General features: G+C 40.9%; 2 protein-coding genes across 5 annotated transcripts in view; one reads left to right on the top strand and one right to left on the bottom strand.

The window, feature by feature from the left end:
• The window catches only part of NUSAP1 (nucleolar and spindle associated protein 1), a 41662-nt gene extending 27070 nt beyond the window's left edge, over positions 1–14592 (bottom strand). For all 4 annotated transcript variants that reach the window (XM_040492331.1, XM_040492332.1, XM_040492333.1 and 1 more), the window contains exons 1-2: positions 14235–14592; positions 4697–4765 (exon numbers count right to left, since the gene is read on the bottom strand). In XM_040492331.1, the coding sequence (XP_040348265.1) occupies positions 4697–4765; positions 14235–14339 (174 nt within the window). In that variant the 5' untranslated portion in view covers positions 14340–14592. The remainder of the gene's footprint in view (positions 1–4696; positions 4766–14234) is intronic.
• Positions 14593–14676: 84 nt separating this feature from the next.
• OIP5 (Opa interacting protein 5) lies at positions 14677–24673 on the top strand. The gene is made up of 5 exons (XM_040492338.1): positions 14677–15026; positions 15277–15343; positions 19258–19380; positions 22970–23051; positions 24503–24673. Exons 1-5 carry the CDS (start codon positions 14702–14704, stop codon positions 24596–24598), a joined length of 693 nt encoding a protein of 230 aa, XP_040348272.1. The 5' UTR covers positions 14677–14701; the 3' UTR covers positions 24599–24673.
• The last annotated feature ends 1284 nt before the right edge of the window (positions 24674–25957 follow it).

Genomic DNA, 25957 nt, shown 5'->3' with positions numbered 1-25957 from the left:
TGGCTCTGTGCTGACACTTCAGAGCCTGGAGCCCTGCTTTGGATTCTGTGTCTCCCTCTCTCTCTGCCCCTCCCCTGCTCACTCTCTCTCTCTCTAAAATAAAATAAACGTTAAAAAAATAACTAAAGGGGCGCCTGGGTGGCGCAGGCGGTTAAGCGTCCGACTTCAGCCAGGTCACGATCTCGCGGTCTGTAAGTTCGAGCCCCGCATCGGGCTCTGGGCTGATGGCTCAGAGCCTGGAGCCTGTTTCCGATTCTGTGTCTCCCTCTCTCTCTGCCCCTCCTCCGTTCATGCTCTGTCTCTCTCTGTCCCAAAAATAAAAATAAAATAAACGTTGGAAAAAAAAAATGTTTAAAAAAAAAAAATAATTAAAAAAAAAAAAAGCCCTAGGAAACAAAATAGGTGAATATATTATCATGAGTATGAGGAAGGCCTTCTTAAACATGTTCTCTTACCTGAAGACTATAAAGGATAGGCTTGATCTGTTCCTGGTGTTTTTGTTTTTAGAAAAATTCAAATGTTTTTAAATAAACTAGTATTATACACATACGGCTTAAAAAAAAAAATCCAGTACTGAAAAGATTATAATGGAAAGCAATTGTTTCTCTGCCCTACCCTTCCCATTTCTAGGGCATAACTTCAGGTAGTCACTTGTGTATCACTCGTGATTTGCTAGTGGGATATTCATTTGTATTTTCAGTCGCTATGTTTAGTGCCTCTCATATACTGAAATCTAGCTCCTGCCCCACTCTCACCTCCCATCTTCTTCCTGACAGCACGCCACCACCTCAGTCATTCTACAAGTCACCTTTGCTGCTTTAAAGATTCTAAGCCTTTCAATCTTGGCTCACAACTACACAGTACATCCTGTAAATTCCAAGTGCCGCATCCTTATGCTTCCCTTCATTCTGTCCTCCTTTTCTCGCTCACTGTCATCTATTTCTCTTTAAGTTGTGAACATTTATAGCTTGTTACATAACCTTAATTGAACCATCTGTTCCTTGTCTGTGTGCCTGGATTCCAAGAGCTAACAAATCATTAAGTTCTTAAAGCTTTTGTTGTTTTCTTGGTCATCTCAGTCTCCTTTAGGGTCTTTTTATTTATCTTAAGCTCTCTCACACTGGTGACGGGTGCTGTCTATCCTATTTCAAAACAAGGAAGACCTCATTAGAGGCTTGGATGTGTGGGAGGGCCTGTTACCTGGTGCAATCTGATGTACAAGGGTCCTTAGGTGGGGAAGAAGCTATTATGTAGAGGAATCCTTGAAAGCCAGAAGGCAGAGGACTTTGCTTAATAACACTGACTTTCCTTACTGAGAAACCTTCCAATATTACAAACTGTAGTTTGTAGTGACACCTGGTGCTCTGCTTGTGGAAGTGGTGGGATGAATGTTTTATATCCTGATTTTTCAATCCATTTCACTATGGTGCCTGGACCCCACCCCCTGAGAGTTGATTTGGTTGGCCTGGGTTTGGTAAGCCTATGTATCAGCATATTTTATTTATTTTGAGAGAGAAAGAGTGTTAGTGGGGGAGGGGCAGAGAGGAGGAGAGAAGGGGAGAGAGGGAGAGAGAGAGAAAGAATCCCAGCAGGCTCCATGCTCAGTGCATAGCCCGATGCAAGGCTCAATTGAACGACCCTGAGATCATGACCTGATAGGAAATCAAGAGTCAGACACTCAAATGACTGAGCCACCCAGGTGCCCCAATTTATCAGCATTTTTTAAAATCTCCCCAAATGATTCTCCCATACATCCTGCAATAAGAACCATAATATAAAACAAACTTATGGGGAGGCAAAGAATAAGAAGGTTTTGAGAATGCCAGGTTTTAGAGGTAAAACATTACAGAAGTAAAATAGTTCCAAGTCATAAAAGGTCCAGGATATGCCAAGGAAGAGGATGGCTGATGAAGAGTGGGAAGCAAAGTTACAGGAGTGAGGGAACAAGCAGGCAAGGACAGTAAAGAACATCCAGATGGACCTGTGAATTCATTCCAAAGAAAGTCAGGGCATGAGGGGATGAGGAAGACAGCAAGACACCAAATACCAGAAAGCAACCAGGGAGTCGGCAAGTGACAGCTGAAAACAGATAAGCATAAATTCAAAGAAACAAGGATACATGAGAATAGGAAGGTGCTATCTGTATCCCACCTCCCAACTCCCTGGATAGTCATGGGGAAGCAAAAGAAACTGCTTCCACTGTAAAAGTGTTGCCCTTGGGTTACCTGTATTGCTGGAATCTAAAAAGATACTTTTTTTAAGTTTACTTATTTGTGAGAGAGAGAGTGACCGAGTGAGAGAGCAGGAGAGGGGCAGAGAGAGATGGAAAGGGAGAAAATCCCAAGTAGGCTCTGCACTGTCGCACTGTCAGTGCAGAGCCCCACAGGCGTTTAACCGAGTGAGCCACCCAGGGGCCCCAAGAGATGCTCTTAAAGTACTTATTTATCTCTCCCACAGGGACTCCCTTATTAACAGAGTGCAAGACAGGTCCCCTAATTGTCCTTTGTTTTTATGTTTGAATGTTTATTTATTTTTGAGAGACAGAGAGGGAGTGAGGGAAGGGCACATAAGAATGGGGGGAGGGGCAGAGAGAGAGAGAGAGAGAGAGACAGACAGACAGACAGACAGAATCCAAAGCAGGCTCCCAGCTGTCAGCACAGAGTACCACAGGGCTTGAACTCACCAACCTCAAGATTATGACCTGAGCCAAAGTTGGATGCTTAACCAACTGAACCACCCAGGCACCCCCTTAACTGTCCTATTTAGAAGCCTGTTAGCCCAACTCCCAGAGATTGCTTATTTTTCTTTAATGTTTATTTTTGAGACAGACAGAGATAGCACAAGCAGGGGTGGGGCAGACACAGAGAGGGAAATACAGAATCTGAAGCAGGCTCCAGGCTCTGAGCTGTCAGCGCAGATTTCAACATGGGTTTCGAACCCACAAACCATGAGATCATGACCTGAGCCAAAGTCAGAGGCTTAACTCACTGAGCCATCCAGGCACCCCTGAGATTGCTTGTTTTAATCCCATGCATTTTATGTTAGTCTGGGAGGCTGACAGTGATCAGGAAGGGTACGTTCATTCCTGAATGCACCATGATGTACCTATAATACACTTGTCTAAATCCAAGACTGATGAGGCACACCTGGTTTAGACAACGGAATCCTTGGCACACAGCCACACTAACCCACATACAGCACTTCCCCAACCCATATAGTTAAGGCTGACCTACAGTGTGAGAAAAAGCCTTCCAAAATGTGCCATGTCCCACTCACTCAGATGTGATCCACACCTGTGCACTCCCTAGGTGATGATTTGGGGGGGGTCTGGAAGTTTGCACATCTATCAATCCTTGGTAACATTAATGATCTCTTTGCCATGCATTTGGACTCTGTTGACTCTTTCTGTAGCCTTAGTAAATAAACTCTGTCTATAACAGGTCCTCCCATCAATCTAAACTCACTATTGATATATTAAGAATTCTTGGGGCTCCTGGGTGGCTCAGTTGGTTGAGCGTCTGACTTCAGCTCAGGTCATGATCCCAGAATTCTCTCTCCCCACCCCACCCTTGCCCTTTCCTCTACTTCCTTGCTCTCTCACGATAAAGTAAAAAAAGAATTCTGACTTAGGAATTCTTTATCTGATTCATGCTTTTGTGAAATTTTTTCAAAATGAAATGGCCCAAAATGCAGAATTTGAAAATAGGATAATTTTAAATTTCGTCCATTAATTGTTATCCAAACTAAAATCTTGATTTCAAATGGCACTACAATCAAGTTTCCTATATACGGAAGCGAGGGAGGGAGGAAAGAGATGGAAAGGGAGGGGAGGGGCAAATGGGAAGATGGGGGTACAGGTGGGGGGGGAAGAGGGGGCAAGAGGTGGGGACAGATTGAGAGTAATATGATGTAGAATCTTAAAGCTAGAACTCAAAATTAATCCTTTTTTTTCTGTTTTAAGTTAATTAAACCAGGAGCCAAAAGAATTTTAAATAGTAATAGTTTTAAATGTTTATAACTTGGAATATAGTTATAGAGATGACAAATACAGAGAGGGGAAAAATTACATTTTCGGTTCATTTTTATATTTACCTTCATTTCCCGATAGATTATGGATGCTCTTCAAAGCCCGGGGCCTTAAGGCCTTTCCCTATTTTCGTCCATTTCAAGTTTAGAATCCTGGCTCTGTCAAAACCTTTGGTGTAGGTCTGAGACAGCCAGGACAGGCTCTCTCCCATTAGCTCTGGTTTACAGTTCACCACACAGGGCACTTTCACAAGCCCTACTCACAGACCCTTTGACTCTTAATATTCAATTCAGCCAAGCAGATGTTATTTCCATTTTAAAGAACAGAAAACTAAGAATCTAGTCATTTGAGTTTTCCAAGATGACACAAAAAGAAATGACAACTGCTATTTAACCTGGATTTTTCGGGTTTCAAATCCTGTTCCTTCCCTGCTCATACCAGGCTAGTTCTTGTAATGATTGCCAACTAATAATTAACCTTTGCATTTGTATGAGAACATCTTATTCAACAGATTACTTGCTATATGCAGTTTCTCTATAACAGTTATTATGAAAGGATTTATTATTACCAGTAATTATCTCTTTGGGGTAAATATCATGTCTTAACTCATCACTCTTTAACTAAATATAATTGTTTTAATATTTAATAGGTGATAAAAATATTACTTACCTGATTCTCATTTTCTTTTTTTGCTTCATGTTGAAGGTGGGCTTTCAAGGCTTTTAGTAATTTGCCTGCCTGCAGGAAGGTTAAAGACTTTATCAGTAGGGCCAAAAATCAAGTAAGCAAGAAAGATAATAACCTATCTTTCCCATTTTTGAGGACAATTATTCTCCTGGTCTTGTATTCCTCAAGGCAGCCTCTGGGCAGCCTCTGGGAACAGAAAGATGACCAACACAGAATTGGCCCCACATAGATTTCACACCAGAACGGGGAAGTGAGACAGGGAAAGAGGAAAGGACCACAGAGGCACGGGGCTGAGAACCAGCATGGGGAGGCCTAGGCTATTGTACAAAAACACAAATGGGCACAGTCACCAAGATCTGGACCACGAGTCAGGGTCAACTTCAGGAGGTAACCAGACACACCAGTTCTAAGACAAAGACATGATGTCTGTAGCTGCTGAGGTGTGAAGGATGAACAAGACAGCAGTGGCTACAAGGCAGAGGTAAAGAAATCATATGGGAAGGCAAGAATGAGGGTGGTTTGTGGAACTTGAATTCAAAGTGGCCAGAGCATGGAGCTGCTGGAGGGATGGTGAGAGAGGACCCTGGGAAAGTAGGCAAGGACCAATCCTGCCAGGCCTTATAAGCCTCTTGAAAATACAAACTTTACCCTTAGAGTAAAGGGCATTGTCTGAAGAGTCCGCAGCAGCACAGGTTTTTACCAATTTTGCTTTATTCAAACTTGTCCTACTCTGGTAGGACATTGTGCAGGATGCGCTTGATGGCAGGAAGACAAAGTCAGGAAAGCATCTGGAAAGCTGTTGTAGGAAACTAGAAAGGACGGTGGCCTGAACTAGAGCAGGGTTAAGGCAGTATGGACAGATTCAAAACCTTTTTAAGAAGTAAAATCAGTATGAACATAGGGGTTGAGGAATAGTGAAACTTTATTACACCTAGGTTTCTGGCTTGGGCAGCTCATGGAACATGGTGGGGGTCTCTCAGATGAGGCATGCCAAATACAGGCAGGCTTAGAGAGGAGGATGGTTAAAGGGCTCCTGAGGAAAGGGACTCCTATTTTCTCTTTCCAGTCCAGGAAACCTCCCATTCTTGAAAGAGAAATATCAATCTGATAGGTTACGTTTTCTTGTGCTGTAAAAGATCAAGCATATTGGTTATGTTGTCTTTTCCTCCTCCTCCACTCAGCCAGGCAGTTGAAAATCAGAGATTTCCTTCTCAAGGTGGGCTCAGCCACCACTTCTCATACCATTTATCATTGGCCATGTGTCCAGGAGAGAACAGCAGAGATCCAGATTTGGTTTAGGCTTTAGGAGACAGGAGAGGCTGCGCTTAGCGTGTGAAGCCCATCCTCCAGCCTGGTTCACCAGTATGCCCTATAAGTTATTAGTCACCATACTGGCTAGTAATAGAGTGGTACCTATTTTCTACTTGCTGTTGTTTCTTGAACCTAAGGGTCTTCTCTGTGAAGGGGATGATTGGCATGGCAAAATTGAGGCATTCTTGGTTCTTCTATCAAATTTTTGCCAACCACTTCATTGGGTTTTATCTTTTTTTTTTTTTTTTTTTGGTGGTGAGAACACTTCACCTAAGATCTATCTTAGCAAAATAATAATAATAATAATAATTTAAGAGGCAAAGAGAATGTAAGTTGGGGGATAGGGGCAACGGGAGAGAGAGAATCTTAAGCAGGCTCCACGCTCAGCACAGAGCCTGAAGCAGGGCTCCATCCCATGAGCGTGAAATCATTACCCGAGCCAAAATCAAGAATCGGACACTCAAACAACTGAGCCACCCAGGTGCCCCTAGCTTAGCAAATTTTTAAATATACAATATTGTTTGTCATAGGTTCGAAGTTGTACAGGTTTCCAGAACACTCCTTAAAATGCCACGAAAATACCAAGCTTGTGATAATGATGAAACGAGGTGCCTGTGGCAGAGCCAAGTCAGGGCATCTAGCTGACTGATGTTATGGGGTGATGCTCACAAGAACCAAGCAGGAAGTGCAGGTGTTAGTATACACATGCATTCCCTCAACAAGCACTTATGCTGCACACTGTCCCAGGCACTGGATAGAGAGTGGTAAATTGGACAGACAAGGTCCCCGCTTCCCAGAAACCTCTACTGATGGACCAGTGGGGAAACAGACTTTCTTAAAATTTCATTTAAAAAAAATTTTTCCCCCAACGTTTATTTACTTTTGAGAGACAGAGTGTGAGTAAGGAAGGGGCAGAGAGAGAGGGAGACACAGAATGCAAAGCAGGCTCCAGGCTCTGAGCTGTGAGCAGAGAGCCCAATGCAGAGCTCAAACTCATGAACTGAGATCATGACCTGAGCCCAAGTCGGACGCTTAACCGAATGAGCCACCCAGGCGCCCCTAAAATTTCATTTCAAGAGAAAGAGAGCTCAAATGGGGAAGAAGAGCAGAAGGCAAGAGAGAATTTCAAGGAGGCTCCATGCTCAGCACAGGGCCCCACATGGGGCTCGATCTCATGACCCTAGGATCATGACCTGAGCCAAAGAGTCAGACACTCAACTGACTCCTGAGCCACCCAGGTGCCCCAGCTGTTTTCTTTTTTAAACATTTCCCTCCAAATCAGGATCAAACCAAGTATGTCACCTTACATTTGCAGGAGTCTGGATTTTATTTTAGGTGTGAAGGAAGTCAATCACCTTGATTACCAAGTGAGTCAAGAGTACAGGTGGGAAAGCAGCAGGCTGAGGCAGTGGTCAAGGGAAGAGGGTGTGTGGCCCAGGTCTGCAACACTGGAGATGGTGTCCAGATGTCAGATTTCAGGAGTAATTGGGAGGAAGAGGCTACGAGGATGGATGTGGATCATGAAGAGAAGAATCAAGAGTGTTCTAATGTGAGACCCCACTAAAAAGGAGAACTATAGATCCATTTCCCTGATGAACATGGATGCAAAATCCTCAACATGATATTAGCCAACCAGATCCAACAATACATTAAAAAAATTATTCACTACGATCAAATGGGATTTATTCCTGGGATGCAGGGCTTGTTCAATATCCGCAAAACAATGTGATTCATCACATCAATAAAAGGACAAGAACCATATAATCCTCTCAATAGATGCAGAGAAAGCATTTGACAAAATACAGCATCCTTTCTTGATAAACACCCTCAAGAAAGTAGGGATAGAAGGATCATACCTTGAGATCATAAAAGCCATATATGAACGACCCAGAGCTAATATCATCCTCCAAGGGGAAAAACTGAGAGCTTTCCCCCTAAGGTCAGGAACAAAACAGAGATGCCCACTCTCGCCACTGTTATTCAACATAGTATTGGAAGTCTTAGCCTCTGCAATCAGACATCACAAAGAAATAAAAAGCATCCAAATCAGCAAGGAGGAGGTCAAACTTTCACTCTTTGCAAATTACATGATACTCTATGGAAAACCCAAAAGATTCCACCAAAAAACAGCTAGAACTGATTCATGAATTCGGCAAAGTTGCAGGATATAAAATCAATGCACAGAAATCACTTGCATTCCTATACACCAACAATGAAGCAACAGAAAGGGAAATCAAGGAAATGATCCCATTTACAATTGCCCCCAAAACCATAAAATACCTAGGAATAAGTCTAACCAAACAGGTGAAAAATCTATACACTGAAAACTACAGAAGGTTTATGAAAGAAATTGAAGATGACACAAATAAATGGAAAAAGATTCCATGCTCCTGGATAGGAAGAACAAATATTGTTAAAATGTCAATACTACCCAAAGCAATCTACATATTCAGTGCAATCTCTATCAAAATAACACCATCATTCTTCACAGAGCTAGAACAAATGATCCTAAAATTTGTATGGAACCAGAAAAGACCCCAAATAGCCAAAGAAATCTTGAAAAAGAAAACCAAAGCAGGAGGCATCACAATCCCAGACTTCAAGCTATACTACAAAGCTGTAATCATCAAGACAGTATGATACTGGCACAAAAACAGACATTCAGATTGATGGAACAGAATAGAGAACCCAGAAATGGACCCACAAACATATGGCCAACTCATCTTTGACAAAGCAGGTAAGAATATCCAATGGAATCAAGACAGTCTCTTCAGCAAGTGGTGCTGGGAAAACGGAACAGTGACATGCAGAAGAATGAACCTGGACCACTTTCTTACACCATACACAAAAATAAACTCAAAATGGATGAAAGACCTAAATGCAAGACAGGAAGCCTTCAAAATCCTTGAGGAGAAAGCAGGCAAAACCTCTCTGTCCTCAGCCGCAGCAATTTCTTACTTGACACATCTCCAAAGGCAAAGGAATTAAAAGCAAAAATGAACTGTTGGGACCTCATCAAAATAAAAAGCTTCTGCACAGCAAAGGAAACAATCATCAAAACTAAAAGGCAACCAACAAAATGGGAGAAGATATTTGCAATATCAGATAAAGGGTTAGTATCCAAAATCTATCAAGAACTTACCAACTCAACACCCAAAAAACAAATAATCAAGTGAAGAAATGGGCAAAATACATGAATAGACACTTCTCCAAAGAAGACATCCAGATGGCCAACCGACACATGGAAAAAATGCTCAACATCACTCATCATCAGGGAAATACAAATCAAAACCACAATGAGATACCACCTCACACCAGTCAGAATGGCTAGCATTAACAACTCAGGCAACAACACATGTTGGTGAGGATGAGGAGAAAGAGGATCTCTTTTGCACTGCTGGAGGGAATGCAAACTGGTGCAGCCACTCTGGAAAACAGTATGGAAGTTCCCCGAAAAATTAAAAATAGAACTACCCTATGACCCAGCAATTGTACTACTAAGTATTTATCCAAGGGATACAGGTATGCTGTTTCAAAGGGACACATGCACCCTAATGTTTATAGCAGCCCTATCGACAATAGCCAAAGTATGGAAAGAGCCCAAATGTTCATCGATGGATGAATGGATAAAGAAGATGTGGCATATATATATATATAATATATAAATATATATAAAATATATAAATGTGTATATAAAAATTATATATAAATATGTAATATTTATATATAAATGATTTGTATATATTTATATATATAAATTATTTATTTATTTTATATATAAAGTATATATATTTATATAAACATATGTAAATATATATCATACACACACACACAATGGAGTATTACTCGGCAACGGAAAGGAATGAAATCTTGCAATTTCCAACAACATGGATGGAACTGGAGGGTATTATGCTAAGCAAAATTAGTCAGAGAAAGACAAATATCATATGACTTCACTCCTATGAGGACTTTAAGATACAGAACAGATGAACATAAGGGAAGGGAAGCAAAATTAATATAAAAACAGGTAGGGGGACAAAACATAAAAGACTCTTAAATATGGAGGCAAACAGAGGGTTATTGGAAGGGTTGTGGGAGGAGGGATGGGCTAAAAGGGTAGGGGGCATTAGGGAATTACTCCTGAAATCATTGTTGCACTATATGCTAACTAATTTGGATGTATATTAAAAGAGTGTTCTAATGTGGGTCTCAATCATGTACTGAGACTGGGAAGAGATCTTAATTGTTTTGAAGTGGCCATGCTGTTTAAGATGCACTTAAAGATAGGAGTCAGCACCTCAGGAGAGAGGTCCAACCAGAGATATGGAGTCATCAGTTCAATATGAATTTAAAGTTATGATAGTGGATAAGGTCACCTGGGGGAAAGCATAGTTAGAGAAAAGACACAACTCTGGGGCACTCTGCGTTTAGAAATTTAGCAGAGGAAGAAGCAAGAGAGAAGGCTAGAAGGAAGTGCTGGTAAGATAGGAAAAAACTTAACATCAAATAAGCCTACAAAAGAAGTGGTTTAAGGAAAAAGGAACATTAGATCCTGCCAAACAGCAGAGGAAGATAGAGATGAACTGTATGCTTGGTAAGGTGCAGAGCATGGTGGCCTTGGTAACAGCAATTACAGTGAAACAGAACAGAGAAATCAGGCAGCAAATGAAGGACAAGGGCTCATGAGAGAGCTTTGTTTTATTTTAAGATGGGGGATATTAAGACCTGATTGCATATATCATCGAAATGAGCAACCAGAGTGGAAGAAACTGATATAGGAGAGAGGAGCTAACTGCAGGCACATAGCCCTGGAAGAGGGAACAGGATCCACAGCACAAATGGCAAGGCTGCCCTCACACAAAGGCAGAGTTCTTGGGGATTGGGGACAGGCGCGGGATGGCTGGATAGTTTGATACTGGAAAGAGGAGGTAATTCTTAGCTGATTGTGTCTATTTTTCCATGACCTATGAGGAAAAGTCAAGTGAGGGAAGGGAGCCAATTTGAGGTGAGAGGATATGAAATAATGGTCCTCAAAAATAGAGAAGTTAATGACTACCAAGGGAGTATAGGGGAATCAAATGCTCATTTTATGATTTATGGTCATAAATTTAAGTTCAGTCAGCAAAGTCAGGGGATTTTCTCCAGGCAGGGTCGGCTGGTTAGGTACAAAGATTAAGCACCTAGCCAGGTTTAATCAGGCTTGGAATTTGGGCAGGAGATGAAGGGGAGCTACAAGAGAATGCAGATGGCGCCAGTCTTTGTAATCTAGGCTTGTTTGTGAGCAGGAAAGCCAGGGCAGGAGTGAGAAGGACCAGTGCCCACACAGTAAATACCAGTAACTGACTCCTTCATTGAGACACTACTCTCAATGGTAAACCACAAAAAAAGGGCTAAGATTTTTCCTTCTAAATTTATTTTGAATGTTACCATTCTGATGGAATTTATTTAAATCTTATTCTGTTTAGTGTTTTAAAATAATCAAAAAAGGGCTGCCTGGGTGACTCACTTGGGTAAGCATCTGACTCTTGATTTCAGCTCAGGTCATGATCTCAAGGTTCATGGGATCGAGCCCCTTGTCTGGCTCTGCGCTGACAGTGCAGAGCCTGCTTGGGATATTCATTCTCTCTCTCTCTCTCTCTCTCTCTCTCTCTCTCTCTCTCACTCCGCCCTTCCCCTGTTTGAACACACAGTCTCTTTCTAAATAAACATTAAAAAAGTTTTTTAAATCATCAAAATGATCATCTAATCTTGATCACTGCTTAGAGCAATTTGTTCATATTTTGCTTATATACTCTGAACTTAAAAAGCCAACTGATTTAACAAGCTCCTAGGCTGTACAAATTGTAAATAATTTAAAACATTTTAGTTATAAGAAGTTACAATCACATATAAAGTTGAGAGCATAGTCTAATGAACTCCCATGTATCTATCACCCAGTTTCAACAATTATCAACATTCTGTTGTTCTTACTTCATCTTATTACCCTCTCTTTGTCCTAGAATATTTATAGCAAATCCCAGGTGTCATAACATTTCACCTGTAAGTACTTGGCATGTATTACAAGAGAGAAGGCCTTAAAAAAAAAAGGGGGGGGGGCGCGCCTGGGTGGCTCAGTCGGTTAAGCGGCCGACTTCGGCTCAGGTCATGACCTCGCGGTCCATGAGTTCGAGCCCCGCGTTGGGCTCTGTACTGACAGCTCAGAGCCTGGATCCTGTTTCAGATTCTGTGTCTCCCTCTCTCTGACCCTCCCCCGTTCATGCTCTCTCTGTCTCAAAAATAAATAAATGTTAAAAAAAAATTAAAAAAAAAAAAGAGGGGGGAACATAACAATACCATAATACTCCAAAAAATTAACAATATCTTAATACCTAGTCCAAGTTTAATTTTCGTCAACTGTCTCAAAAGTCTCTTTTTATAGTTGGTTATAATCAAGTAGTGTGTGGTCAACTTTGGGGAAACAGTACCTCTCAAGAAATATTTATTGAGGGGTGCCTGGGTGGTTGGGTCAGTTGAACATCTGAATCTTGATTTCGGCTCAGGTCATGATCCCAGGGTCATGGGATTGAGCTCCACATCCAGCTCCGTGCTGACCATGGAGCCTGCTTAAGGTTCTTTCTCTGTCCCTCTGCCCCTCTCCCCTGCTTGCTGTCTAAAATAAAAAATAAATTAAAATTTTAGGGTGCCTGGTGGCTCAGTCGGTTGAGTGTGTGACTTTTGCTCAGGTTGTGATCTCACAGTTTGTGGGCTTGAGCCCCAAATGTGGCTTTGTGCTGACAGTGCAGAGCCTGCTTGGGATTCTCTTTTCTCTCTCTGCCCCACCTCCCACCCCTGATTGTGCTCTCGCTCTCTCAAAAATAAACATTTTAAAAAATTTAAAAAATCTATTTATTGATACCTACTATGTGCCAGATACTGTGTGCTAGAAAGGCAATGGGGTCTGTGGTGGCCTGAAATACTTTATTATGCCACTCTATAAAAACAGGTGACTAATCAGCTAATGCAGATTAGGTGCCTCAAGAGACTACAGGTGAGGCTTTTAGGAATCTATCTCTCTTGGAATAGCTCTTTAGAGATCCAAATGGTTGTGGGGCCTTAATGTCATCCAGAGCTCTGAACTCAGCAAGCCTCCACTGTAACTCTCTTGCCACCCTCTAGGGCATTAATCTAGCACTGCCAAGAAGTGATTGAAAATAATTATTCAGCATCTCCTATATAAAATGCACTGTGCTTAGTGTTGTAAGACTTCCAAGGAACATGGATGAGATTCTTGTTCAAGGAATTTAACTTTTAGTGAAGATAATTTAATACACAAATAACCAGAGGTGAAAGCCTAAAAGTGCTCAAAGAGAGTACTTGAAATTAAACTGCGTTAAAAGCACACAGAGTTCCTGGAATTACTGGGGTAGTGGACCTATGGCCAAGGAACTGAAGAGGAGGAGACGAAGTGCCAAGTCAGTGATATTTCTGATGGACTCTGAAGAGCATTTGAAAGTTATTAATGCAAATAAAGAAGAGGGAAAGACAAGGGGATATGGGGCCAAAGGATCAAAATTAGCAAAGACAGAAAGATGGACAAAGGTGTCAGGTGTTCAGAGACCAGTACAGTTTGGATGCTGTCTTGGATAAGATTCCAGCTAGAATGCAGAAAGCTGATGGGATTTAAGGTAAAGAATTAAGGCTTTATGAAATAGTATTGGGGAGCCATTAAAGACTAAAGCTCAGAAATATCTCCAAAGACACTCCTTTATTTAATTAAGCCCCAACAAGTACCTGGGCACTAATTATTTTGTTTTAATCACTTAAAAGCATTTGTAATACCTAATTTAGGCATTCACTCTGTAAATACCACACCCACACCCTGCAGAACAAATCTCGAGTACCCTAAGAATTTTGTGTGAAAACTCCACCGAAGAATATATAAACCCCACTCCCAAAATGAATCCGCACAGTTCCCCCTCAACATTTCACAGCCTCGGAGACAAAATTCCAGAGTACGTCCAATAAAACCAAAACAAACAAACGCTTGCGAAGTCAAGGCCTATGTGAGCCCCCAGAAAAGTCAGCCTCAAAATAAGGTGAAGACTATGGCTCCCTCTCCGTTTGCCCAGCTGGAGGGACAGCTGCCTCATTCCCCGAGGTTCCCGTTCGGTCTGTTCCCACCACCTCTCCGAGAACGCTCAACCTGCCCCGCGGGTTACTTGCTACGTACCCTCAGGTTAGCCCGGAGGCCCAGACTCTTGGCCAAATTCTGCAGGTCGCTGTATTTGAAGGTGTCCAGCTCCTCAAAGGAGGGTACAGTCATGTCGAGCTGCATCCAAGCGACCTGGATAGCACGGACACTCTAAACTAAACAGCGCCGTTCAAAGCTCTGGCGCCACTTTGAGCGTTGACAAAACCGAACTTTATAGAGAGTTTAAATTGAAAATGCTGTACTTCTATTGGTTAAAAATGTCTTGAAGGCGGGGTCTCCTGGCGTTGACCAATAGAAACGAAGATTCCCCTCCCAGGAGGCCTGCGATTTTCCCCCACCCCTCATTACCACTTTGGCGCCGAAGGGCGTGTCCAGAAAGCGTGCGCAGGGCAAAGCCTCGGCTCACGGTGTCCAATGAGGATACAGGAACAGTGTGTGGGCGTGGTCAAGTGTCTGTTCGAAGCTGAGGCGGGGGCTGCAGAAAGATGGCCGCTCGGCCGAGGCGGCGTTGTCACTCACTTTATGCGATGCTGTCGCAGGGTAACGTTTGTGATGGCGCCAAGAATTCAACTGAGGAACTCTCTTGTACAACTTCTATGGAGTGGGACACGCAGGTGGTGAACGGGTCCTCGCCGCTTGGCCCCGCAGGCTTGGGGGCGGAGGAACAGCCATGCAGACCGCAGCTGCCGTCATGGCTGCAGCCCGAGAGGTGCGCCGTGTTCCAGTGTGCACAGTGCCATGCAGTACTCGCTGACTCTGTGCACCTCGCCTGGGACCTGTCGCCGTCCCTCGGGACCGTGGTATTCTCCAGTGAGTGGGGACGGAGTCTGAAGAAGACAGGAGGAAGGCGGAGAGGGTGTACCCGCTTTGTCACGGGATGGTTGAGAGCAGGGTGGTGAAGAAAATGGGGTGAAGATTTGTAAGGAAATTAACGCCTTTGCCAAGAGTGGGGGGCAACTTTTCATGTTTTTTGTGGCCATGGTGAATCTGTTTGTAGCGGGTAGGTTTTCCTTTTCAAGGCTTCACAGGTATTCATTCTGACCTTTATTTATTTACCCAGGAGTCACAAACAACGTGGTTTTGGAAACTCCCTTCCTAGTTGGCATTGAAGGTTCGCTCAAAGGCAGGTATGTACTGAGAGTTCTCCTTTGGTTTCTAGCCCCTATATTAATAACACGGAGAAGCGGGGAACCGACGTGCACAAAGGAACAAGAAAAGTTTATTCTATCCATACAGTGTATTTGAGGGATGTTCCTTTTACCTGTTTGAGACTTGGAGGAACTTGTCAGTGAAATGGAAAAGTTGGTTGTAGTTGTGTGCACATTTTAACATCTTTCTGAGGGCCACATCTCCCTAGTGGTTTGTGCAAGGGAAGTGAGGCTAAGAAAGTAATGTCCAGTAGGGAAAAAGGGAGAAAAGTACCTTTTGGTGTGTAGCGAGAATCACTATAAACTACAATCCTTTGAGATAAGTAAAACTTTTAAATTTGTATTTAATCTGCAGTTCGTAATAAGCCATGGCAGGACTAATTCTTCTGTAACCTGGGAACCTGGGGAAAAACACAAGTTGAATGTTATGTACTTGAATACTGCAGGGTAAACTTTGCATCCAGTCTCTGCTGTGATCTACAAGTGAAAACAAAGTACTCAGATAATTTATTATTAGAAGGCTCCTCAATTTTGAATGTTGGCTTTAACGGCAAGACAGTTCATTCTGACCACAGTTTGGTTCAGTTTTTGGGTTAAAGTACGGGAATTGTTACTTTACCCAGTAATTGGAAAGAGCTTTGCAGCTCCCTTTTCCCAATTGAAAGATACTTACCAGAGTGTCCTCTTCCCACCTAAAGGGAACAGGTAGGAAAAGAGTGGTGGCTTGCTTGGAATTGGGTCATTTGGGGCCAGAAGCAGATGTTCTCCAAATATCTTCTTAAAGTAGGAGAAGGCATCTAGGCACATGGTATCCAGTACTGTGACCATTACAATGTGGCCATCCTGAATTGAGAAATGCTATGAGTGCATATATACACTAGATTTTGAAGACTTAATACAAAAAAATTAATAGTTTAAAAATATGACATGTTGAAATGATATTTTTGATATATTGGGTAGCATAAAATGTATTAAGGCTAATTTCACCTGTTCCCCTGAATTTAACAAGACTAATAGAAAATTTTACATTACTTATGTGCCTCACATTATGTCCCTTTTGGGCAGTACTGATGTAGATGGTTTAGAAAACACTGGAGGGAAATTCCCATGTGTTTGTATACTTTTAGAATAAGGAGAGCCATGGGACTTGGTAGGAAGAGATTTATTATCAGGAAATGGTTCCTGTGATTATGGAGGGTGAGAATTCCCAAGAGCTGTAGTTGGCAAACTGGAGACACAGGAGAGCCAGTGGTTTAGATCTAGTCCAAGTCCACAAGCCTGAGAACCAGGAAAGCCAAAGGTGTAACTTCCAGTCCAAAAGCCAGAAGGGTCTGGACAGAAGAAGAGCCTACTTTTCAGTTCAAGTCCAAAGGCTAAGGAAAAAACCAATGTTCCAGCTTAAATCAGTCAGACAAGAGGAGTTTCCCCTTATTCCTGAAAGGGTTAGCCTTTTTGTTCTAATTCATCAGACCTTCAGCTGATGAGATGAGGGCCATCCCAAATCAGTCTACTGATTCAAATGTTAATCTCATTCAAAAACACTCTCACAAACACGTTCAGAGTATTTGACCTAACTGGGCACCATATGACCTAGTTAAGTGGACACATAAAATGTAACTATCACTTGTTAACTTGGCAGCCACACGCATTTCCTAAAACCATACGAGACTGCAAATAAAGACAATACCAAGGTCATAATTCTAACATGTTACAACTGTCCTGCATACAACTGAAAACATACTAATCCCTTCTCTGGAAGAGGAAATAAAGTCCTTGAGTGATGTTTACATTTCTCCTTGATATCTCATAATTTATACTGTAAAGTAAAATTAATAATAAATAGTTTGATATAGTATGATATAATAGTATGATCTTATGTTACACAGTAAGGGAATAAGAGAGAAGAAAAGAGATAAACATGCAAAAACACAGACATACTCATGACAATCACAGTCCTCATCTCTGTAACTGGTTACTAGGTCATAGCTGATATTTATAACTAACTTCTTCCACTACCCATATATATCCCCTTGCCTTCAGCAAGCACTCAGCTGGTCATAGTTCTTTGGTGTGGTAATGCATACCTTCATTTTGAAGGACTTGAGCCATTAGCAGACTAATATTCAATGAAATATGTTATATTGCACACACAAGCATATTTTGGGAATTTTTTCACATTTTGCTCTGTCCCATATATTAGTTTCTCTGAGACATTTTTCTATAGGTACTGTGATTTGTCTGATACCATTAATTCCTGCATAGGAATTAATTTAAATTAATGCAACTTTCTTTCTTTTTTTTTTTAAGTTTATTTATTTATTTTGAGAGAGAGGGAGAAAGTGGGAGAGGGACAGAGAGAATCCCAAGCAGACTCTGCACTGCCAGCGCAGAGCCCAATGTGGGGCTCAAACTCATGAACTGTGAGATCATGACCTGAGCTGAATATCAAGAGTTGGATGCTTCACCGACTGAGGCACCCATGTGCCCTGATGCAACTTTATTTCATGGCTTGCTTTTTGGTTACTATACTCACAAATATACAGTACTACATGTGTGGTATGGGACTTAATTTACCAATGAATTTGGGATATTACGTTTATTTTTTTTAGTGTCCGTTGACAGGAATTTTTTTTAGTCAAGTGATTTTTATACTCTATTAATGCAGTTTTACTGCATAATATATTATGTTTACAAAAATAATTTTTTCCTGTATCAAGCTACTTTAAAATTATTTTCAAGGGGTGCCTGGCTGGCTCAGTTGGAAGAGCTTGTGACTCTTGCTCTTGGGGTGGTGAGTTCAAGCCCCATATTGGGGGGTAGAGACTACTTAAATAAATCAATTTTAGACTGAGAGAGAAAACACACGCAGTAGAGGGAGAGGGAAAGAATGTTAAGCAGGCTCTGTGCCCAGTGTGGAGCCCAACATGAAACTCGAGCCCATGACCCTGAGATCATGACCTGAGCTGAAATCAAAAGTTGGACGCTTAACTGACTGAACCACCTAGGAACCCCAATAAGTAAAAAATTTTAAAAAAAATTGTTTTCAGTACATGCATGATGAAACACACTTAGTTTTTTCTTAAAACATTTCTTTGTATTATTTGAATATGTCTTACACACCAGCAAATATGGTTAATGACTTACCCAAGTGGTATAACTGTTTCCTCATCCAGTAATCTTTCAGAGGATAAAAAAAAAAGAAAAAAAAATAGATGCCTTGGCTAGGGTAATAGGATTTCTCCCCCGCCCCGCTCTATTGGCATTTTGTCTGGGTATTTTTAAGTTAATTTTTTGTTATATCTGCATAAGAAAATTCTTGATTTGAGTTCTATTAATTGTTTAGTAAGCCCCAATCAATTTAATTATTTTCCTTATACTGGAAATTGGTTTGATGGTAGCTAATTTGTATGGTTATGTGTAGTTTGTGGGGTTTTTTGTTTATTTATTTTTGAGAGAGAGAGAGAATCCCAATCAAGCTCTCCTCTGTCAGCACAGAGCCCGAGGCTCCTGAGATCCTATCATGACCTGAGCTGAAATCAAGAGTCAGAGGCTTAACCTACTGAGCTACTCAGGCGCCCCTGGTCATGTATAGTTTTATATGTTTAAATATTAATCTGATTAGTTAGCTCTTTTTCTGCTTTTCAAATGTAAATTATTCTATTGAACTGACAATTATATATCCATAATTGCTTTTGTGGCCAGAATCCACAAGAGAATCTGTAATCTAGGATGTAGTTTTATTAAAACCTGAGTTAACCTTTTGTGAATGTGACATTTCTTCAGGCTCGGTCCTATTATAGCATAGTTTTTAGGAGACATAGTTTCCAGAGACTGGTTATTTTATATTTCTTCTCTGATTTTTTTTCTTACCCATATTCCATTTTTTCCTCTAGCATTTACAACCTTTTATTCTGTACTTCCTGTGGGATTCCCATTGGTTTCCATTTGTATTCTACCCATGCTGCTCTGGCTGCCTTGAGAGGTCACTTCTGCCTTTCCAGTGACAAAATGATATGGTGAGTAGACTTAGATATTCTTTATCAAATACATGTTAAAAGAACTTCCTGAAAAAACAGAATGTGTGTACCAAAGAATATGCTAAAGCCAGGCATTGTCGTTTACACAAAAAGATGGGCAGTGGGACCAAAATAAAGTCTCATAATGTTATGCTCATTTTAGATGTCTTGTAATCATACCATGTCTTATTAATCATACCTTGGAATAAATGAGAGGATATTCCTTCATTATAGAAACTTCTGGAACGTAAGCTTTTGCAAAATAATGTTGTAATAGACACTTACTGATTTGTGCCCAGCCTCTGTTTCTCTCCCCATAGAGTGGGACCTTGTATCCTTATTTTTATCGTGTGTGATAGATATCATTCCCAGGTGATGGGATCAAGAATGAATACCTCACCTAAGCTAAGCAAATTAGGCTTTCTACTCTAGGAATTTGAAATAAGGACCCAGAGACATTGGTCATTTGTAAATGGTACTGGTGCTGAAGTTGGGAAATGAAAGCTCTAGGTTTAGGATAGCTATTTTCTATGTTGTACATGTAGATGCAGAGAAATCTTGTCTGGAGAAAAGAATGATGCAGATAGATACCCACAGGAAGGTAAAAAAAAAAAAAAAATACTGACCATGTGGCCTCATAGAATCAGACAAAGTACACTACTTATTATTCCTTCTTATGTAGTACTTTGGATATTTCTTTATCTTCCTAATACTACTTTCACTTAAGCTTGCTTGCTTGCTTGCTTGCTTATTTATTTATTTATTTATTTATTTATTTATTTTACATGTATTCATTTTTGAGAGACAGAGACAGAGCACAAGTGGGGGAGGGGCAGAGAGAGAGGGAGACACAGAATCCGAAGCAGGCTCCAGGCTCTGAGCTGTCAGCACAGAGCCCGACGCGGGGCTCGAACCCATGAGCTGTGAGATCATGACCTGAGCCGAAGTTGGACGCCCAACTGACTGACCCACCCAGGCACCCCTACTTTTTTTTTTTAAAGCTTACTTTTTTAATGTTTATTTTTTGAGAGAGTGCACACGTGTGCAAGCTCAGGGGAGGAGCAGAGAAAGGAAGACAGAAGATCAGAAGCAGGCTCTGTGCTATCAGCACAGAACCTGATGTGGGGCTCAAACTCACGAACCCCTGAGACCATGACCTGAGCTGAAGTCGGACACTTAACCAACTGAGCCACCCAGGTGCCCCTCACTTAAGCTTTTTCGTTTATTATAACAAATTGAAACATCTATTATAGTCTTTTCTTGATCATTTAAAAAAAAAGTGGGGGAGGGTTGCCTGGGTGGCTTAGTCGGCTATGCGTCTGACTTTGATTTCAGCTCAGGTCATGTTCTCATGGTTCGTGATAGAGCCCCATGTCAGGCTATGTGCTGACAGTGAGGAACCTGCTTGGGATTCTTTCTTTCCCTATCTCTGCCCCTCCCCTGTGTGTGCACATTCTTTCTCTCTCTCAAAAATAAATAAACATTGGGGCTCATGGGTGGGTCAGTCAGTTGAGTGTCTGACTCTGTTTTGGCTCAGGTCATGATCTCACAGTTCGTGGGTTCAAGTCCCACATCGGACACTGTGCTGGCAGCAGGGAGCCTGCTTGGGTTTCTCTCTCTCTCTGTCTCTCTGTCATAAATAAACATTTAAATTAAGTAATTTAAAAAAATAGCCATTGATGACCTACTTTATGTGTTTATGCCAGATATTAAGCTTACCTCACTTGAGTTCTTAATAGAAGAACACTGGGTCTCAGAGAGGGGAGCTGAGATTTTAATCTGTCTTAACACTAAAACTCATTTTCCTTTCATTAAACATGAAGTTTCCTTTTTCTCTTTTTATGTTTTTACTTATTTTTGAGTTAGAAACAGCATGAGTGGGAGAAGGCCAGAGAGGGAGAAAGAATCTGAAGCAGGCTCTGCACTGTCAGCATGGAGCCCATTGTGGCTCAAACTCACAAACTTCATGACCTGAGCCAAAATCGGACCCTTAACCAACTGAAGCACCCAGATGCCCATCCTTTTTCTCACTTAATGTGCTTAGATAGGTGTTTCTAGGTGAGTTTTGGGTGACTAAACAATAAAACTCATAAAGCCCATCTTTCATTCACAAGGTTGTTCAATGTGCATTAGGTATACTATTTGTTCCTCGGTGCAATTTTTTTTCTTTACTGCAAATTTTCAACAGAAAATATATACTTCAGATGGATTGATAACTTACTTTCATTTTCTAATTTCTTAAATATTCTTTAAAAAAATTTTTTTTAATGTTTATTTGTTTTTGAAAGAGAGAGAGAGAGACAGAACACAAGTTGGGGAGGGGCAGGGAGACAGGGAGACACGGAATCTGGAGCAGGCTCTAGGCTCTGAGCTGTCAGCACAGAGCCCAACACGGGACTTGAACCCCCCAGACCGCGAGATCATGACCTGAGCCAAAGTTAGACCCTTAACCTACTGAGCCACCCAGGCACCCCAAATAAGCCTAAGTTTAAAGAGGGTGAAAAGTTATTTCTAACTGTGTGCTATTAGTAACCTCAAGTCTTCTTCAGAAAGTTATAAGTAGTAGTTCCAGGTGAGCTGTAATTGAGTTTTTGCACAAGGAAGTTAAGTTTTTAGTAACAAAAATTTTTAATGTAAATTTTAAAAGTATAATAGGATTTTAAGTAATTTCTTTAAAATAAGGAGTTGGGACTCAAAGGTCAGTATATTCTTTCTGATTAAGTAGAAATTAGGAAAGTATAGGTAGCACGAGTCTGGAAAGATAATAAATCTATGTCTTTGTGTGTCAGAATGAATTTGGTTGCTAGGAAAAATTAAACCTGACTGATGGTGGCTTTAACAAGTAAGGGTGGGGGTGGTTGGCCACCCCAGGAGTCTTCTAGTGGCTTAGCCACAATAGAGCTCTGGGTGAGCATCTCTGGTTTTCTTCTTGTAGGCTGTGACAGTTATAAGCATTACATTCATAGACAATAGCATCCCCAACTGGAAGGAAAAGGATATGGGAAATGGGAACACAGTGAATGGTCTCTTTAGCAAAAATTTCCTTATTATTGGCCAAACTATGTCCCATGATTGCCTTAAGGCAGGAGAGCAAATATGTGACAGTGGAGAGTAAGATTGCACACTTGGCTCAGAGCAGTTATTATTCATCTCCTACTATTGGGCATACTCCTGCCCTAAATGAAATCTGGGTTCTGTTAGCCAAAAACAAGTTAGGAATGGCTACTGGATAGGCAACCAACAGTGTTGTCACAATATGATTACTTTTCTTCTAACTGCTACACGATCTACTGGTGGACTGTGAAGCTTATACTCATCAGAATTCCTCATAGGACCCTGGTTTTTGTCTTTAGTTTGTTGTGGCGTTATTTTGTCTCCTGGCTGGCAAGGGGTGAGATAAAACACACAATCTCTCTGATTTCTTAGTTGAGGATTTGTTTTTCCTAAAAGACACATTATGAATGCTGAAATGGAAATCTGTAAGAAGGCGGTCCTTGCCTGACATGTTATTTTAGAGGGCAAGTTTGGTTCACTAATAATCTTATCTGTAGTATGATACTAATATTTTCTTTATATATTTTCTATCCAGCTATCTCTTAAAAACAAAGGCCATAGTAAATGCATCTGAGATGGATATTCACAACTTATCTCTACCAGAAAAGATTGCAGAGGTAAAATTTCATGATGGTTGTATATTTACTATAATACAGGCATACCTCAGAAATATTGTGGGTTCAGTTCTAGACCACCAGAATAAAACAAATACCATAATACAAAGCAAGTCAGATTAATATTTTGGTTTTCCAGTGCATATAAAAGTTATGCTTATACCAAACTGTAGTTTACCTAAGTGTACAATAGCATTTTCTAAAAAAAACAACATGCATACCTAAAAATTCTTTGGTAAAGGGACTAAATAGCAGAAGAAAAGAGAAAGAAGTAGAAAAAATGTCCCAGGAAATAGTTGAAAAATTCCCAAATTTGATGAAAAACATAAATTTCCATATCCAAGACCTCAATGAGCCCCAGGTAGGATAAACACAGAAGAGATTTATTTATACCCCAACATATCATAGTAAAAATGTGGACAAAAAAAAAAAATCTTGAAAGCAGCAGTAGAGAAATGATTCACCAATCCAAGGGTATCCCCAAACAAAGGAGAGGCTCTAGAGTTACTTGTTTAAGTCATAGTTCCTGATGAATTTTGATTGTTTTTGTATCTTGGATGATAAAAATGAGATTTAGTGTATGGTGCAAATTATGTCAGAAATAAGACTTTTGCTAACCCAACTTCAACAGATAATCCTCCGTAATTCTGTATTTCATATTTTATGCTGAATAATACCACAAAGTTTGGTTCTAGATATAGCTATTCATAGGTGAAAGAACTATTGAAAATTGTCTAATTACACCAAACATATGTTCTTAACAGGGCTACTTTTTAAAAAAAAAATTTTTTTTTTCAACGTTTATTTATTTTTGGGACAGAGAGAGACAGAGCATGAACGGGCGAGGGGCAGAGAGAGAGGGAGACACAGAATCGGAAACAGGCTCCAGGCTCTGAGCCATCAGCCCAGAGCCTGACGCGGGGCTCGAACCCACGGACCGCGAGATCGTGACCTGGCTGAAGTCGGACGCTTAACCGACTGCGCCACCCAGGCGCCCCTTAACAGGGCTACTTTTGAAGACCATTGGCAGAATATCAAACAAAAGCATTTGTTACCGGAAACAAAGGAAAAAAGTTAGATTCTTGCCACTAGGAAAGGAAAGGAAGACTAGTTGATGCTTCTCTCCGTAAGCTTTCTTACTCCACCTTATTCTTGTCTTCCTTTCCAGTATTTGGAGTTTAAACCTGGTGATAAGAGGTAGACAGGAGAGAGACTGAAGCAGTGACACTCAGCAATGGCTGGTCTTTTTTCACATGAACTTTGTATCTAAGGATCTCATTGTGCTCTGAGTTTGTACCATAAAGTTCTTTCAGACATAGAAGAAACATATTTATGAAATATGTTGAGACATCGCCAACTCCCAATCACTAGTTTAAATTTGAAATGGCTTTTAGAATCACCAAATTGAGTGTTAAGCTTAAGATGCCCTGATACCTATTTATTTTTTTTCCTAGCTGAAAGAGAAGATAATGTTAACTCATACTCACTTAAATTCACTGATGAAGATTCTGAAGGAAGTAACTCCTGACCAGCCCAAGCCAGAAAACTGATCCAGAATCAGAGTTTAAGTATTAGGGTCGGTAAATAAATAAATTAATAAATAAATATATTTTTTTAAAGTATCAGGGTGAGTCCTTGTTGTTATCTTCAACAACAGGTGCTGTTTGATCAATTCGCAAGAAAGATTGGCTTCAAGAATGGATGAGAAATGTGGTTTATTAGGATTTTGTCTAGGCCGATTGTCGAGATGATTTGTGAAGCCTGTTCTAGAAGATGAGAAACTAAAGAGCCTTCTGTCTAGCTTTTGTAATGTTTATATATTTTGAGTGAGCAAAGCATGAGCGGGAGAGGAGCAGAGACAGAGAATCCCAAGCAGGTTCCACACTGTGCTGTCAACGCAGAGCCTGGCATGGGGCTGGCTCCCACAACTGTGATATCATGACCTGAGCCGAAATCAAGAGTCAGACACTTAACCAACTGAGTCTCCCTGGCCCACCCTGTCTAGGTTTTATAGCTATTTGTCTTAAGAACTTATTTTAGCTTGTAAATTTCATAAATGTTTATTTCTGAAACCCTCTTTTGCTGCAAATTTAGGTTGATGGGGAGACAATGTCCCGTGAATGCCCTGATATAAAGATGTGCAGTTGTTAGGTAAAGACTGAGAAGCCACTTTTTTTCTTATGTAAAATACAGGTTCATACATATTTTATAGGTAATATTCAATAAGTTAACTGGAAAATATACAATTTATCTTTCTCTTTTCATTTGTAAACTGAGCTTAACCAGGTAATAAAGCAATGATAAACATCATTCACCAAAATGCTGTTTTTTCATATTTTGCTTTATGTAGCACATGGGCTCAGTAGCTTATCATATTATTCAATAAAGATATTATACTAGCTTCTGGGGATAACAGGCAAAAAACAGCCACTCTCTACCTGCACAGAGCTTATTGTCTCAACAGAGATGGACATTCAAATAACCACATGAATACATGTGAAATTACTAGTGTAGTAAGGATTTTGAAGAAAAGGGACATAGAGCTACAAGCACATACAGCATGTAACGGACCTGGTCTGGAGGTCAAGAAAGACCTCCCTGAGGAAGTGACATTTCAGCAGTGGTTTTAGAGAGTAGGAGTTAATAAGGTAATGGAGGGAGAAACATGTGCAAAGGCCCTATAAGGTCCATAAAAGAAGGCCTGCAGGAGTTACACCAGTGGTTAGAAACCAGCGGTGCGAGGACTTACTGTCCTCCTGAAGGATGGTGGTTGTTATCACAAGAACAGTGGAAGCCCTTGAAGAATTTTAGAGGAGGCCTGTGATAGGATTGGTTTTACTTTTGTAGAACCTTACTATGGTTGTCTTGTGGAGCATGGGTTATAGGCTCAGCAAGCAGACCACTGAGGG

Source organism: Herpailurus yagouaroundi, unplaced genomic scaffold (assembly GCF_014898765.1).
Source record: "Herpailurus yagouaroundi ecotype Mexico unplaced genomic scaffold, PumYag 184, whole genome shotgun sequence".
In the NCBI taxonomy this organism is placed as follows: domain Eukaryota; kingdom Metazoa; phylum Chordata; class Mammalia; order Carnivora; family Felidae; genus Herpailurus; species Herpailurus yagouaroundi.
Note: the sequence above shows the minus strand (reverse complement) of the source record. Positions and strands in the feature narration are given on the sequence as shown.

What these genes read in the sequence shown, in the direction of transcription:
- OIP5 (XM_040492338.1), top strand. Translation starts at nt 14,702, where the DNA reads ATGGCCGCTCGGCCGAGGCGGCGTTGTCACTCACTTTATGCGATGCTG. An exon ending in TCCAGTGACAAAATGATATG is followed by an intron (nt 19,381 to 22,969) that starts GTGAGTAGACTT and finishes TTTTCTATCCAG; the next exon opens with CTATCTCTTAAAAACAAAGG. An exon ending in TACCAGAAAAGATTGCAGAG is followed by an intron (nt 23,052 to 24,502) that starts GTAAAATTTCAT and finishes TTTTTTTCCTAG; the next exon opens with CTGAAAGAGAAGATAATGTT.